Source organism: Lepisosteus oculatus, chromosome 13 (assembly GCF_040954835.1).
Source record: "Lepisosteus oculatus isolate fLepOcu1 chromosome 13, fLepOcu1.hap2, whole genome shotgun sequence".
Taxonomy (NCBI): domain Eukaryota; kingdom Metazoa; phylum Chordata; class Actinopteri; order Semionotiformes; family Lepisosteidae; genus Lepisosteus; species Lepisosteus oculatus.
Genome location: NC_090708.1, coordinates 21,269,721 through 21,285,341, shown reverse-complemented (window position 1 = coordinate 21,285,341; position 15,621 = coordinate 21,269,721). Strand labels below are relative to the sequence as shown.

The 15,621-nt window shown below is 40.7% G+C and overlaps 1 protein-coding gene across 8 annotated transcripts in view; it reads left to right on the top strand.

The window, feature by feature from the left end:
• The window catches only part of arhgef4 (Rho guanine nucleotide exchange factor (GEF) 4), a 143,153-nt gene that overhangs the window by 1,637 nt on the left and 125,895 nt on the right, over positions 1-15,621 (top strand). For 2 of the 8 annotated variants that reach the window (XM_069197322.1, XM_069197320.1), the window contains exons 1-2: positions 802-1,335; positions 11,515-11,544. In XM_069197322.1, coding sequence (XP_069053423.1) covers positions 1,138-1,335; positions 11,515-11,544 — 228 coding nt within the window. In that variant the 5' untranslated portion in view covers positions 802-1,137. Of the gene's footprint in view, positions 1-744; positions 1,336-11,514; positions 11,545-15,621 lie in introns of those variants that run through there. The other 6 variants (XM_069197323.1, XM_069197328.1, XM_069197331.1 and 3 more) reach the window with 4 other exon arrangements.

Sequence of the window (15,621 nt, the reverse complement as noted above, 5' to 3'; positions counted from 1 at the left end):
ATTAAAAAGTATTTTGGGGAAGCTCAATGGAAGGCAGTGCGGTCTATCTCAGAGCCAGCAACTGACAAGAGACATTCTGAAATGCAGCATCTGTTAGATGACAAAGGAGGACAGGGTTTTTGCATGAAGTATCACTGAAGAGCTACATTCATGATGTACATAAGTCCCTTGAAAATAAGTTCCTAAGGTTTTAGGGGGAAAGTCGCAGTATCGTCATTCACTAATTCAGGGGTCCCAGTCCAGGTCCTGAGTGGTCAGACCACAGATTTGCCACATTTATTTAACACCAACAACTGAAGAGCTGAGAGGAGTTGTTAAACTGGTTCAGTTAAACCAATACTAGGCTTATTATGGTTGTTAAGAGAAATTCTAGACTGAAAACTTATAAACACACCAACCTTGCAGGACCTCTGGTCTAAGTGTTCATCACACTGATTTGCCAGTGTAATTTGTTTCTTGAAGCTCTAGAGATACTGTGATAATATTCATTGAAAAAATGGCAGAATTACAACCTCTCATTTGTAACCTTTTCCCATACTGTTCACTTAAAGGTCGCAAACAGTATATAAACTACCTACTTCAATAGAGCAGTTCTCTTAAAGCTAATTCAGTGATGGCATATGTTTTACACACAGCTGAGCTCATTACAGTATATCGTATATATTCAAGAAGGTCAGTTGTGCGCACAATTTGGTCCTCGGTCACAAATGTTAATCCATGAGGTAATCAAAAGCGTTTCTCCAGTGCGTCCCTGGCCTGATAGCCGCGTACATCTCCAGCGCCTCTTTCTCAGTATCAGCCGGAGAGGAATGACTATCGGCTTTTTTTTTTGGCAACGGCAGGCTGGAACCGCTCAGCTGGAGTGTGAAGCCAGGACTATATTTGTCTCTTGTGCTGTACACACACACGACAGCGTCTTTCAGGGAGCTATTTTAAAACCAAACGGCACTCAGAGCTTTTTAGTTTTAATGAAACAGGCGAGAAGTTTTGTTTATATGGCAGTATTTCGGGAGACACCATTCGGACGTTTTTAAAAGTCCGTGAACTAGCGAAATAACAGCTCAGTCATAACAGGACTGGCCGAAGATCAATGCGAAATTATGTAGTATTGAAAACTTTGTTGCGGGGGGGTGGGAAATGGATAACAACAACAACAACGCTTTCACCGCGTCACCTGCTGAAGAAAGCGGCTCAGGTGCGAGCGGGGAGGACCAAGGAGACCTGCGGCTGGACGAGGTGCAGATGCATCTCACCTGCTTACCCGAGCGCTACATGAAAGCGAAATTTACTTTGTCGGCGTACATCCTCTGCTGGACCGTGTTACAGCTCTGTCAGGTAGGAAATGAACAAAACTCTCTACGTTTCCTGAGAGGCTGAGGGTTGGTATGGCTTCACGTGTGCACCTTAACATTTCAGAGTGCAGTTTGGTTACGATGCAGACAGCAGTACTACACGGTCAGTATTTGTCTACTTACGGCGTTTGTAACTGTTTCGCTTGAGCTTGTACCGTGTTTGTACTGCGTTGCAGCCCCTTTGTGAAATCAAAGGACACCCGTTGCCTAGACAAAATATAACTTGATTTATAGTTGGTAAAACTTACCCTGCCAAACAGCCCTGGCAAATACACACAGTGCTGAAATGAACCACTTCTTAAGAGAGCCAGAAAGCTTGTTTTTCTTTGAAGAGCAGTTCAGCGTTAGTATTGAACAGGAGGTTTGCATCGGTTAGCTGGAAAGGCTGACAGCATCATTTAACCCTTTCGATACTGACAAGCCTAATGCACATATTTTGCAACGTTAAGTGTCGCTACACAACATATGCATTTAACTCTTTCTCAAGGCAGGAAGAAGTTTCTATAGAATTAATCCATAGGCATATCATTAACATTTTAATCAACACACTATATCACAAAATGGTGTTTCCTGTACAACAGAGACATAAAACCGATTTTCATTTTATTACTTTATAGCCTCTTATACTGCAGCTAAGTGTTTTTCTCTGAGCTAAATGTTTGGCTGGTCATTTGGCAGATTTGGTTACAAACTCTTCAGTTCCATGTTGCTTGGTACAAAGCAATGTACTGTATGTAATAGGGGTCTATAAAATTCTAGAAGAGCTTTTAACTAACAATGGGAAACTGAGTGAGCTGTTCTCAGTTACAGTAGTTTATGCTTGTGAATCCACTTCTCTTTTCCAAAGTGCTTGGTATTCAGAAGCATAAAAGGTTTCTATGGAAACTCCTTTGGCTTACATTCTAAGGCTGTGCATGAGTGATGTTATTATTTTATAGGTGCACAGGCAATTTGAGATTCTGCATGTGATCAGTGCACATTCCTGGTAGCTAACTACATGTGATAGCAACAAGTTGCCCCCTATGGATTATCTTTAAACAGGACGACCAGAATTATGTGACTGTTTTTATATTGAAAAGCGTTATTTTTAATGGACAATGCAATGCATGCTTAAACTCTGGACTATTACAATGGAATAAACCTTCAGTTAGCCATGATAATAATCAGATCATTTTGTACATTCCTTTACCAATGGTGACTTTCCATTTTAAGTTCATTTAGCGATCTCCCTATCATAAACTCTTCTTAAAGATACAAATAAACCCCCAAGCCACTAACACTTAGATTTTTAATATACAAGTCTGAATTTTGAATGAGTCTTTAAAATGTATTTTTTGGAAAAATTGTTTTAACAACAGAGTAAACTAAACATGTACAGAACTGAAGAAACAATTTGTAAGGTGTTTCTTTAAATGGGAACTCTTATATTGTGTCTGGAGTTTAACTCAATAAGCAAGCAAGAGTTATGACAGATGAGATGTTTAGGTCTGTATTATACAAACAATAGGTACGTTTACTCTGGTGAGCACAGGCCATAAACAGAATGCTATTATTGTTGTGTCATGCTGAAATCTCATTTCTTCCAAAATCCATGCTTCGTGAAAGGTATACAGATTGTTTAAAGACTCCTAAAATTTCAGCAGGACAAATCTAAACATACCATTTGGCTGAAACGAAGGAACACACAATTTAAAAAATGCAGGCTTCTTTCCATTTGAGTTTTTTCACAAGTCTGCTGTCCCAGTAGAGTTGAAGTCTGGCACAGCAGTGAGTCTTTCTGCAGTGCCATAAAAGTGACTTTATATGTGTGTGAGTAAATTATTTCACCTGATCTGTTTTATTCTGGTTCTGGAGTAAGTTGTATTACTCTGAAGTGAAGCGTGGTTAAATGCACTTGCATAAATCGTCAATAAATTGAGTGCGTGGTTGGTTGCATTTATTTAAGACTGCCCTTTTCGAAACCTCTTGTTGTTTCAGAGAGATTTCTCACTGGCCACCTCACCAGAGAACTTTTTATTTTACAATTAGTTCATTTTGTTTAGGGTCAAAAGCAGGAACATTTGTGAAATGTCTGTTTGCTCACAAGTGATGTAGCAAATGTCGCCTGTGAGTGTAAAGTGTAGATCAGAATGCTCTTTTTCCAAACAGACTATTTCATGTGAAGGCGTTGGAGTTGCACCAGCAGTCAGTGAGTTTAAACTTAGCCCAGAGGAATTCAGGAGTCAGTATGTGTCCAGGAGGGATCTGCAAAGTTCATTAGCCTTAGACTCTCCTGGCCTTCATACAGTACATCACTGTCGTGATCGTGGGCTGCATATACATGGTATTTCTAGAAACATAAGAGGGTTTGATGCAGGTGTCAAATTGTTTTAAATAGGGGAGGATTTGGTCCTGAGCACTCAAAGGCGACTCCTATAGATCTCTCTGGGTTTATGAGGTAGGTGTGTTAAATTTATTTTTAAAAACATCTTATAAGAAGATAATTATAGAGGTGATGAGATCGAGTTAGTGACTATCCTCACATCTTCTAATCGATCCTAAAAAGACACTTAGTGTTGCTGTTTCAGTCTAAAAGATTGGATGCAAAGGCAGCCTCTTGAATGATCTTATAAATAAAGCAAGACATGCCAGAGAGATTAAAAGCACAGCTAACAGTACCCTGCAAGTTCTCGAGTGCACATGCTAAAGGAGGAATTAAGGTTTTCTAAGCAATAGAATGAACAGTATCTGCCAAAAACATGATAAAGTTCACCATTACATGCATATCTTTAACATATTGCAATTTAGGAATCGTATACATATAAAGTGTCTTGAAAACATATTCTGACCTTTTTTATAGCTGTGCTTTGGAAAATAGACAAGGTGAATTTTTGTCTCAGTGTTGAGACTGAAGCATGTTTTTCTAGAAGATTTGCCAGTACTTTGCTGAATCTGCGTTCCCATTAGTGCTGGCAAGTGTTCCAGTCCTTAATGATGAGAAGCAGAACTAAAACTTAATGCTGCCACCACCATGCTTGACAGTAGGGATGGTGTTGACTGAATGATACTTTGTTAGATTTACGAATGATGTAACACTTTGCATTTAGATGAAAATATCCCAATTTTGTCTTGTCTAACCACAAAACCATTTGCAGTATCGCTTAAGTGATAACGTCAGGAGGATTTTTAGATGTATTTCCCAGTCTGCAATACATGTCAGCTTTGTGAAATGACTGAGATCTTATTGAATCTTGGACATTTTCTCCCTTTTCAGCTATTGAACTCTGTAGCTCTTCCAAATTTGCTCTTGGCCTCAAAGTGGCATCCCTAACCAGTTTCCTTCCTGTCTGTCTGCTCAATTTTGAGGGACAGCCTGTTCTAGGCGTGGTGTAGGTGTCTTAATGATCATCTTCCCCATTCTCCAAAAGATAATAAGGATCTTGGAAATGTTTTATATCCTTTTCCTGGTCTGTGCAATTATTCAGCTTTATCTATGAGTTGTTTTGAATGCTCCTTGATCTTCAGGGTTGAATCTTTGCTTTTAATGCACTACCTGAGTAAGGACCTTACAGTTATAGATGTAGTTTTTCTAACATCATGTGAACCACAATTATTACACACAGAAGCCACTCAACTAATTGTGTGGCTCATTGAAGTAATTTTGTACGTTCACATAGATTTTCCACAGCGAAGGTATTGATAACTAACTTTTCCATTTTTCTTTCATATCCATTTACTTTTCATTTGTGTTTTTTGCTTTGAACATGTTGTGCAGATTGTGTATACAACAAATATTAATTGCTTCTTTAAGGTGTCATGACTACAAGCTTTAAGGCCTCAAAATGTGAAAGCTGTGTAAGGTTCTGAATACTTTTGCAATGCATTGAAGAAATGTACAGTAAACTGTAATTTATCATACTCTGTAATCAACAGCATAGTTTTGTTCTTATAGCACCTGACTGCTAAGAATAAGATTTCTACACACTGATAATTTAGATGATCTTTGTGTATTGCTAGCTTTATTAGTAAGTAGTGCTGTGGTGACACTGCACTGTATTTCTGTATGAAGATGGCCTTGTGTTCTGTCCCAAATGCCTACTAGCTAAGAACAGTATTGAGTGAGGTTGCCAGTTACCATAGAGGCCAGCTTTAGAAAGCATCAGTGACAGAATCTCTACCCTGGAGAGATCCTAAATAGGGCTCCATGACCAAGTGGAATTATTGCTGATATTGAGCTGTCTGTACTGGAGAATGAGGAGAATGCAGACTGAATGGGTATGGGAGATGCATTAATTTGGAAAGTCTTAGCCAGACAATAGAGGTAGTAAACAATGTAAACATTTACATGTAAATATAGGTTTAACTATACCTTTTGTATAATAATAATAATTGCTTACACTTATATAGCGCTTTTCTGGACACTCCACTCAAAGCGCTTTACAGGTAATGGGGACTCCCCTCCACCACCACCAATGTGCAGCATCCACCTGGATGATGCGACGGCAGCCATAGTGCGCCAGAACGCTCACCACACATCAGCTATCAGTGGGGAGGAGAGCAGAGTAATGTAGCCAATTCATAGAGGGGGATTATTAGGAGGCCATGATGGGGTAAAGGCCAGGGGGGAAATTTGGCCAGGACACCGGGGTTACACCCCTACTCTTTTCGAGAAGCGCCCTGGGATTTTTAATGACCACAGAGAGTCAGGACCTCGGTTTTACGTCTCATCCGAAGGACGGCGCCTGTTTACAGTATAGTGTCCCCGTCACTATACTGGGGCATTAGGACCCACATGGACCACAGGGTGAGCGCCCCCCTGCTGGCCCCACTAACACCTCTTCCAGCAGCAACCTTAGTTTTTCCCCAGGAGGTCTCCCATCCAGGTACTGACCAGGCTCACACCTGCTTAGCTTCAGTGGGTTGCCAGTTGTGAGTTGCAGGGTGATAATGTATTTACCTTAAGATCTAGACCTAGATCTTAAATCAATTTCATAGTAGTAGTTAATATGAAAAATCGAAATACAGCCACAAACTTCTTTCCAGATCCAGCTTCAAATGCAACTTGGAACAAACTCTTTTCCTGTTTAATTTGGGAATTAATAATTAACTACATAGTCCAGCTTTTCCATTATTATGGTTCATTAGCATGACAGCCAACTAAGACCAGTGATACAGACATATTTATGTATCTTAGAATGTTGTTTGGGTGGGAATTAAGGGTAACTGTTGCAATGATTTTTGGGTATGAATATTAATTGGCTATTTCTCCAATCACAACATGCTAATAAGTCCTGATAAGGTTTACATGAAAATGAAAAGTCAGAAGAGTTTTGTTTTGTTGCATTGTGATTTGATGAAAAACTTTAGCATTTATTCATTTATCTAGCTATTTTTTCATTTAGAATTAAGTTAGTGTTCAGTGTCACCTTACTGTATTCCTGGGTTATACTGTATGTCCTCCCAATTTGGTCACTGACCTTTCATTTCAATGAGCATCTTCAGCATTTTCAAATCATGATGAGCATTCCCTGGATTGCTCATCTTGGCAGCTACACACTGACAGTATGCACAGTCCAGTACTCTGGCTCTCATTGACAACACTGGGTTATTTATATACCCCTTATCACCATGCTATTAATGTTCGTTTGAACAGTTCATAAATATACAATATAGGAATTTTATTCAGGGTATGGTCAGTATAAGGGTTTTGTTACTGACCTCCAATAAATCTACAGTACAGGTGTGTTACATGTATGTCATGCTATTAAAACTTGAACATTAAATTTCATTTATAAGTGTTTGCAACTCTTTGCTTAATCCAGAACTGAAAACTTACAGGTGGACAACAAATCCTAGGAAAACCTGATACGCAGCAAGCTGACAACATCCCATTGACTCAAACCCCTGATCTCCACAGCTTAGGGAATTCAAATGACATGTGGCTTGTGAAAGACATCAGACTCAAACCACTGCATCTATTCTGTAAGGCTCCAACCTGTGCTTATCTGTTGAGCCACTCATGCATTTTCCTTTCTCTTTAACTCTTAATGTATGCATTAGGATATCGGGGCTATAATTCTTACCTGTGTGTACATGTCTGGGGTGGAGCAGTGGCTCTGTGGCTAAGGATCTGTGCCTGTGACTGGAAGGTTGCTGGTTCAAATCCCACAGCCGGCAGAGGAATCCTAATCCGTTGGGCTCCTGAGCAAGGCCCTTAACCCCAACTGCTCCAGGGGTGCCGTACAATGGCAGACCCTGCGCTCTGACCCCAGGCTGTCTCCCTGTCTGTGTGTGTCATGGAGAGCAGGCTGGGGTATGCGAAAAGATAATTCCTAATGCAAGAACTTGTAAAGGGTTAATAAAGTGATGTTATGTCTGCCGTGAAGGCTGTGACCTTTAACCCTTTTCATTTTAAAGAGGTGAGCTGAAATGCATGCAGCACATTTCTGTTGCTCAGACAGTGTCATAATTTGAAGTTAAATAGGTGGATTAATGTATTGATGTACTGTATATCAGAAAACTTTAAAAATGCAATTTAGGCCCCTAAACATTAGTTATGTCACGACCGCCAGCCAGCAGAGACTCGTAAGCGAGCTAATCAGTACCAGCAGCGGGTTATTATTAACAAGCACCGCCGCACGAGTTAACACACCTGCAATTGCTCTACCGTGCGGCACGCCGGGTTATTTATACCATTCTTACCTGATTCCCATTGCTCGGTATTGAGTTCACTTCTCGTCAGCTCTACCTAGCGTTTCTGTACCTTTTTGCCTTCCTGGAATTTTGGACTTCACCTTTTTGCCTTCGGACTACAGATCTCGCCTTGCCCCTCGGATTGTTTGCTATCAGCGTCTATACCGGAATTACTACCGCTCTCTTTTCGACCTCGATTCTGTCTCACGTTTTGGATTGTTCACCACCAGTGTCTTTACCGGATTTCGACCTACCTTACTCCTTCTGACTACGATTCAGCTCCTAGTTTCGGTTTGTTCGCTTACTTACCTCCCTACAACTCCTGCATCTGCATTGGATCCTTTTCACCTCTTCAGAGCAGCGTTACAAGTTACGCCCCACAAACAAACTAATGTTCGAATGCGATATTATGAAAAGGTTGAAATATGACTAGATAAAGACTCCTGTTGTCTTGGGTTTCTCCATCCCCTCCTGATTAACGAAATGAAATGGATGGTGCATATTTGTAAGGTTGCACCTCCAGAGATGATGGTTGCGCATCTACATCCATGTGCCAGAGGTTCTGCGGTTTTAGTCTTGCTGCAGTGCTGATGGGTCCCAGTGAAAGACCCGGAAAGCATCTTTGGAATGCAGCTGGCAAGAGCTGGGGCATGGATAACAAGGACCTCTGATCAGACCTGAGCGTGGACCACTTGAGGGGACACGCCCGTGGAGCAACGACAGCTGTCAGAGGTGTGCTGCCCTTTGTGCTTATGTAAAAGACACGTGATGGCGTCCTTGACTGGCCTATGTGCAGTGCTTGGGGAAATCATGCCGCTGAGAGGATATTGTTCTCACTTGTGTTCGACACTGGCCGGGCATGCAAAGTCATGTTGCAGGTGTCTCCCTGAGGATTAGGTTCGCTGACACCTTTACTCCACTTCTCTGGAGACGGCCACCGCAAAGAAAATAACCTTCTTCCTGCTTGAAGATTGCTATCAGCATCCTGCAAGGCTGCAGGCATTGTTTTGGCTTCCAGGCCTGTACACAAGTGCATTGTAACTGACATGTGATAATTTCAAGCTTGTCTATGGAAGAGGTCCTCCACATTTGCATATACTGTACCAGTATCTTGCATTCTTTAATGGCTCCATCTATTAAAGCCATTTTCAACAAAATCAACTATTAGTTTAGACCCACCTGTAATTCAGTGATGCTGATTAGTCCAGAGCCATGCTTTCACCAATTATCGGACCTCATTGTCATCAGATTTTGATCTCCGAGAGCTTACTTCATTTAACCCCACAGAAAAGAACCATACTGGATCAGTATTGTGTGCAGACCACCCCTTCAAAATCCAGATCATCAGTGCACAGAACTGTAGCCCTCACCATTTGTACGTGTGTGTTGTCATGTTGAAGACTCACACTGCCCCTCACTGCTTTTGTGCTCAATGTAGTCACAGAAGTGATGAATGTTATATTAAAGATATTATAATTATGTTGAAGTGGGTACCCTTAATCACTTTCCCAAAACGTAGATATGACCTTTGGTTGATTGTAGGTGATTCTATTGCATGGATGATTATGTTCTTCCAATTCAGGGTCACTAGGGAACTGGAGCCTATCCCAGCAAGCAATGGGCACAAGGAAAAATACACAGTGGATGGAATGCCTGTCCATTGCAGGACATGCACACACACACTCACACCAGGGTAATTTTCCCAGAAGCCAATTAATGTACCAGCATGTTTTTGACTGTGGGAGGCAACCCACTCTACAATACAAACTCCATACAAATAACACCCCAAGTCCAGATCTCAACCCAGAGCCCTAGCACTGTGAGGCAGTAGTGCTAGCCACTGCACCACTGTGCCATCTGCTGATGTCCTCTTGGGTTCACAATGCTGAACAGACGCTAAGTGTTTTGTATCACTTTGGGAAGACGTGTGATTGTCAGTGAGTATTATTGTTATCTTGAAAAAAACAAGAGCCTGGTTACTCCAAACCAATCTGTAAATACACTCTTGTATAAAAGTCAGGTATTAAATGGTCAGCAAATGATATGCACTCACCACTGCAAGTGATAGTACAAATCACTTTATTGGCTTATCCGCAAAAGTCCCTCACAGGTGAAATAATATACAGTATAGAGTGTAGCAGGTTTTAGAAAAGCACCCTTTCGGGCTTATGGTGTGTGTTAGCCATGCACAAATAAGGCTGAAGCAGGAGTCTGTAGCTGCTAACTTTGAATTTAAATCCACAAAAGAGGAACTGGATGGTTCTTCTTATGTTTTCAGAAATAGCAACGGTCAATTAATATTCATTCCAATAACGGGTCCCTCAATCCATTTGTTATAGGGACATGTTACAGTATAGGGACGCAGGGGAGCCTATCCAGGAGTCTATCCTGGCAAGCAACGGGTGAGCACATACAGACGCACATACACTCACACCAGTGTGTGTACCCGGAGTACACTCGTGTGAACACGGGGCGGAAATACAAACGCCACGCAGGTCTGGTACTGAACCCAGGGCCCAAGCGCTCACGGCAGCAGTGCTAGATACTGCACATACATATGCTGTTAATTTACCTGAAAGAAAGACTTAAAGTTTCCCCTGCCCAAGCACTTTGGTAATACCGCAGTCAGGTCCAAGTGGTTAAAAAGCAAGCTTGAGCCGACGGTGGATCATATTTTACTGAGGCGACTCAATGGCGACTCTGCTGAGGTTAATACTGCCCTGAGGGTCTCTCATCTGAATCCCAGCTTCAGTCCTGCCTGAAACGCTCTCGCTGTGAAAGCCTAATCCTCCAGACTACCAGCTGCTGCTGGCTGAGGGGCTGTCGTGTTGCAACATCACTGAGTCGCCAGGGCTTTATTAGCCTGGTTGTATTAACCTGCCACCCTTCTGCGAGGTCATCTTCCAGAGCTGCTCAGCACGGAAGGCAGGTAGATCAAACGAATGTTTTACAAGCGAAAGGGAAATCGGTAGCGTTCAGGAAATCCTGCCTTCATTTACATGGAAGTTACAACAAAGTGATTTCTCTTCAATCCCTTTTACTTTTCTAACCTTTAACATTTCCCACCTGTGTTTCAAAACATTCCCAGAGCAGGGTAATAGAAAGGGGCTTTGAATCCTACAACTGTTTCACCATTTCTCCAATATTTCAAAAATCTAGCTGTAGTTTGTAATGAAAGACATAAGAAATAAAAGACAATAATGTATGTTGATTCATATATTTACATTTTATCCACTTTTGTAAAGCCTAGGTCTGTCTCTAACTGCCACAGAGAGGCGTTCTTATTCCGGTTAAGAGGCAGTAGCTCATCTGTGCTTAAGAGACCCAAACATGTCAGCTCTGTATTAACAGAGCTTTCCCTGTTGGTTTCCATTAAAAGAGGAAGCTTCCTTTGTCGACAAGGGGATTAGAGAGAAACTTCCATGCAAACGCACCTTGAAACAATTTCTTGCAATCTGTCTTCACTTTGGTCTTTGTTTCTTTTTGACAGAGATTAAGATGTTCCCCCAGTTGCAGAAAGGTAAGAATATTTTTTCTTTCCTCTTTTTTATATTTTCAAGCTGTCTGCGCTCTTGTGTGACTTGGGGATTTGTCACATCTTGTACGTAGCCTTATTTATCAGCAGTCTCTTCAGTAGAAGAGCTTTTCTGTGAAAAGGAAATAATTCAATACAAGGCACACGGGTGCTTTTCAGAGCATACTACCAATGATATTCTGTAGAAAATAATACATTATTTGTTGGATTCTTTCATCTAAATTAACTTAATTTTGCCTCCATTTATACAGCTGGTGTTTCCCTGGTACAATTCATGTGAAGTACTTTGTTGAAGGATGCAATAGGGGTGTCTCTCCTGGAATTTGAACATTCAGCCTTTCAGTTACTAGATGTTTTAACCTGAGCTGAAGAGATATATTTATATCGTAAATTATTTAAATACATTTCCCCTTAAGTTTGAATATAAAAAGGGTAACAAGATAAGCAACGTTGTTAACTCAGGCTCCTAGGGTGTGCAGGTAGGACTATATATAAAAAATCCGGAAACACAGATGCAAAAACATCAACAATTACCTGTTTTCAAAGTCAGCACATTAATTACAGGGTGTCTGAAAAAGGGAAATACCTGCTCTATTCAGTTCCCAGTCATTGTATTTTTGTGTCTCTTCCCAAAAAGTGAAGTTTCTATATGAGTACTCACTGCCCGACATTTCTGCTCCCTCTCACAGCCCACAGGTGCAGAAGGCCTCCAGGAAGAATGTATGTTCGGATTTAAAGTACTAGGAAAAACACGTCTCAAGGCTTCACGTCATTCAGACGTAATCAAAATGTCAACCGCCTGGCAGGATAGATGGCAAAAACATCACAATTTGTGTGGAGACAATGAACGGTTTTAAAAACACTAGATTAAAGTATCCTCAAAAATGTTTGCAAATTTCACATTTAAGAAAGTACAGCTTAAAAAAAAATCCTGGTAAATACAGTACATCATTAAATGTTTGCTAGGTGATGTGTGGTTTCCATTTAGGTTAAAAGTTGAGATGGGGGAAGAATGAAATCGAGATAATTATATGGATCTCAGGGAAACCTTAGGGGAAAAACAGATTTGTCACCTCTGCAGAAAAATCTGGACAAACCGGTGGCGTCAGTGCAGTGTAGTGTGCGATGCAGCATTCTGTTTGGGAATAGTTCCCCATTGCCTGTTGTTCGGAATTCTTTGTGGGATTAACTACATGTTCTAGCCTGTTTATTTACTGTAAATCACATGAGGACATTGCAGAGGCCTGAAATGCAGAACAATTATGAAGCCGGAAGAATTAGGTAACTTAATTGCAGAGAACATCTTTTTTGTTAGTCGACAAAGATTTTTTTTTTCACGTTAGCAGGTGCTATACCTGTAGCTCAGTTGCTTTTTGACAGGCAGTAAATGCAGCAAGTATTTGCCAATGTCTTCAAGCAGAAGACCAAGAATGATCTCCTTAGCATTGATTCCATCTATCAGATTAATTTATTGAATTGTTATTGTCACCACATGTTTGGTAAACCGCTGCAGGGTCTCTTATCTTAGCAAAGACCCTCTTGACTCTATTGCACCTGGCCTACCTGGCCTAAAGTCTTTTCCAAATAAAAAATGAAGTATTTATGTCTAGAGATACAACACGCTTTAGTCTCTTGCAAACTCTGGATAGATAAGATAAAGCAGCAGTACTTCACAGTAGTAATGGCTGAGGTCCGGTTCTGTACTGTACTAGTGTGCAGATGCATTTCTGGTAGCATTTCCTTCCATTGATGTCTTAATATTGGGCGGTGTGTCTAATAATTAGGCTCTTTGTGTGTCTACTGCTTGCATTCAAAGTCTCCTGCACCAAGCGGTGAATCTCCCTTTTTGTAATTATAAGAACAGTTACAGATAACGGGCCCGTTGGTCCACCTTGCTTCTCTGGTTGCCAGTAGTTTAATGATCCAAGACTTCTATCAAGCCATTTCTGGAAAGTATCCCACTAAATCAGCTTAAAAAGCTTCATTTCCATTAGACCAGAAAGATGATTAGTTGCTCTCCTTGTATCGCTGCTGGAGCAGCAATGTCTTTCTTCTAGTATGGTGTCCACAACTGAAGAAATGTTCTGCCATGGATCAAACTAATGAATTTAGTTTAACATGACTTCTTGACTTGCGTTCTACACTCTTAATGATATAGCCATGTATACTGTTGGTCTTTTTACCTCTTCACTTTCAGATCAAAGAAAGGCACCATAAACATCTAGATCTTTCTCGTGCATTGTTTTTTCTACAAATATGATATTTGATATTCTCGATCTTGCTTCCTGTATGCAGTACCTTGCCGTATTCACATTATATTTAAGTTGCCAGATGTTAGTCCAGTGCTGAATTTTGTCTCCACCCTGTTGTATCGCTTGTTCTTTTCATGATGTTTGCATCTCCATCTACAGTATATTGATACTGCACCTGCAAATCTAAAAAGCTTATGGACTATCCAGATTGTAGAAAATGGATGTAGATGAGGAAAAGTTGCCATCCTTGCAATTATTACATTGGGATCCCTCTAATGACTTCATTCTAGTCTAAGGTAACTCCCCCTTTCCATCGTCTGTTTTCTGCTCTATAACTGGGAGATGGGAGGAAAAAGGATGATGGAACTTGCTTCTAAAAGTCTTGGGGGAAGGCAAATGACCTCTCATCACATGAGCAGTCCAGTGAGAGTGGACTGTAAAAACCCTATGTGACTTTCTGTGAGATAGTGTGGTGCCAGGTCTCTCAAGAAGACAGGTCTTTTCTTTCTACTTTCTTTCCAGATTTCCTTGAACCCAATTGGGTACTTAGTTCCTTGCGTAGGGGTTGACTGTGGGCCCTGAGGTTTTGGTGTACCTATCTGAGAGCAAGTCTGAATAAACCCAAAGGCTTGTGGATGATCGTTAAAGCACTTCCACGTATTCTAATATGCCGTTTTCCAACTTTTTAATGACTTCTAATCTCAGACTGTTACTATGGACCATTGATGGGTTGCAGTAGGTTTTTTTACTTGACCGTAGTGTAGTGATAGCTGTTTTTGTGTGGAGATTCTGGAAGCAATTTCTTTGCATGGAACATTGTCAGGGAATACGTTTTTGAAGAAGCCATAAGCCTAAGTTTGAAAACATTGGTCAATGGAGGTTTTATTATGTTCCTCTGTTTCTTTTGCTGTTTTTTGTGCTTTGATAATTATTTGCTGGAATTCTATTCGATGAAAACCTTTTATAAATATGAGTTTCCAGTACAGTTATTAAAAGGCAGCTCAAATAGTTATTTGTTTTGTAATAGCTCAACAGCTTGAGCAAGAAGATGAAAAATAATCTAAGATTTCAACCATATTTATGAGATAATATTTTAAAAAAATCAAAACATGAATTGCAGTGGAGTTTTATAGCCTTGCTGTTTTAGCAGCTGTTTTACCAGCCTACTACAATTCTGGTCAACAAACGCCTCTTAGATGTCTGTGCTTAAATACTGCTTTTGTAAAATACTTGTTTTGAAAATAGTGTGGTCATGGGAGTGTACCCTGTATTGCAACATTTTTCATTTGATTTTAAAAGGTGAAGAATCTCAACATCATGGTTGTTTGCAGTTACTTATGAAGAGACAAGGAAGGAGACTGTGCCTGAAGGGGACAAGAAAAAAAGAGCTGTCAGATAATAATGAATTATAGTTCCGATTGTTAAACCAAGCTGATTGTCAAGGGAGTGTAACAGATGTAGCTGGACCAGAATGAGACAGACAATTATTGCCTGTCTACCTTTTTTGTTCTTAAAGGTTGGAGCACGTGAAGGATCCAGCTCTTGTTCAGCTAGTTTTAGAGTGATCATACCCTACTTTTAATGTAAGTGTAACAAGTGCAAGGATCTGATCGACATCTGAATGCAGAGCCACACATAGATGCTTCCCAGAAGCATCTGTGAAGACGTCTGCCGCAGAAGACAAGGGTTCCTGCCGCAGGGGGAACTCAGTGCTGTCTAGCTTGAGAAGGGGTGATGATCTGAAACAGTCCCAAAGTTCCTGTCTATCAATATATGAAACTGTATGGATATTCAAAAGTGGATTGCTGAT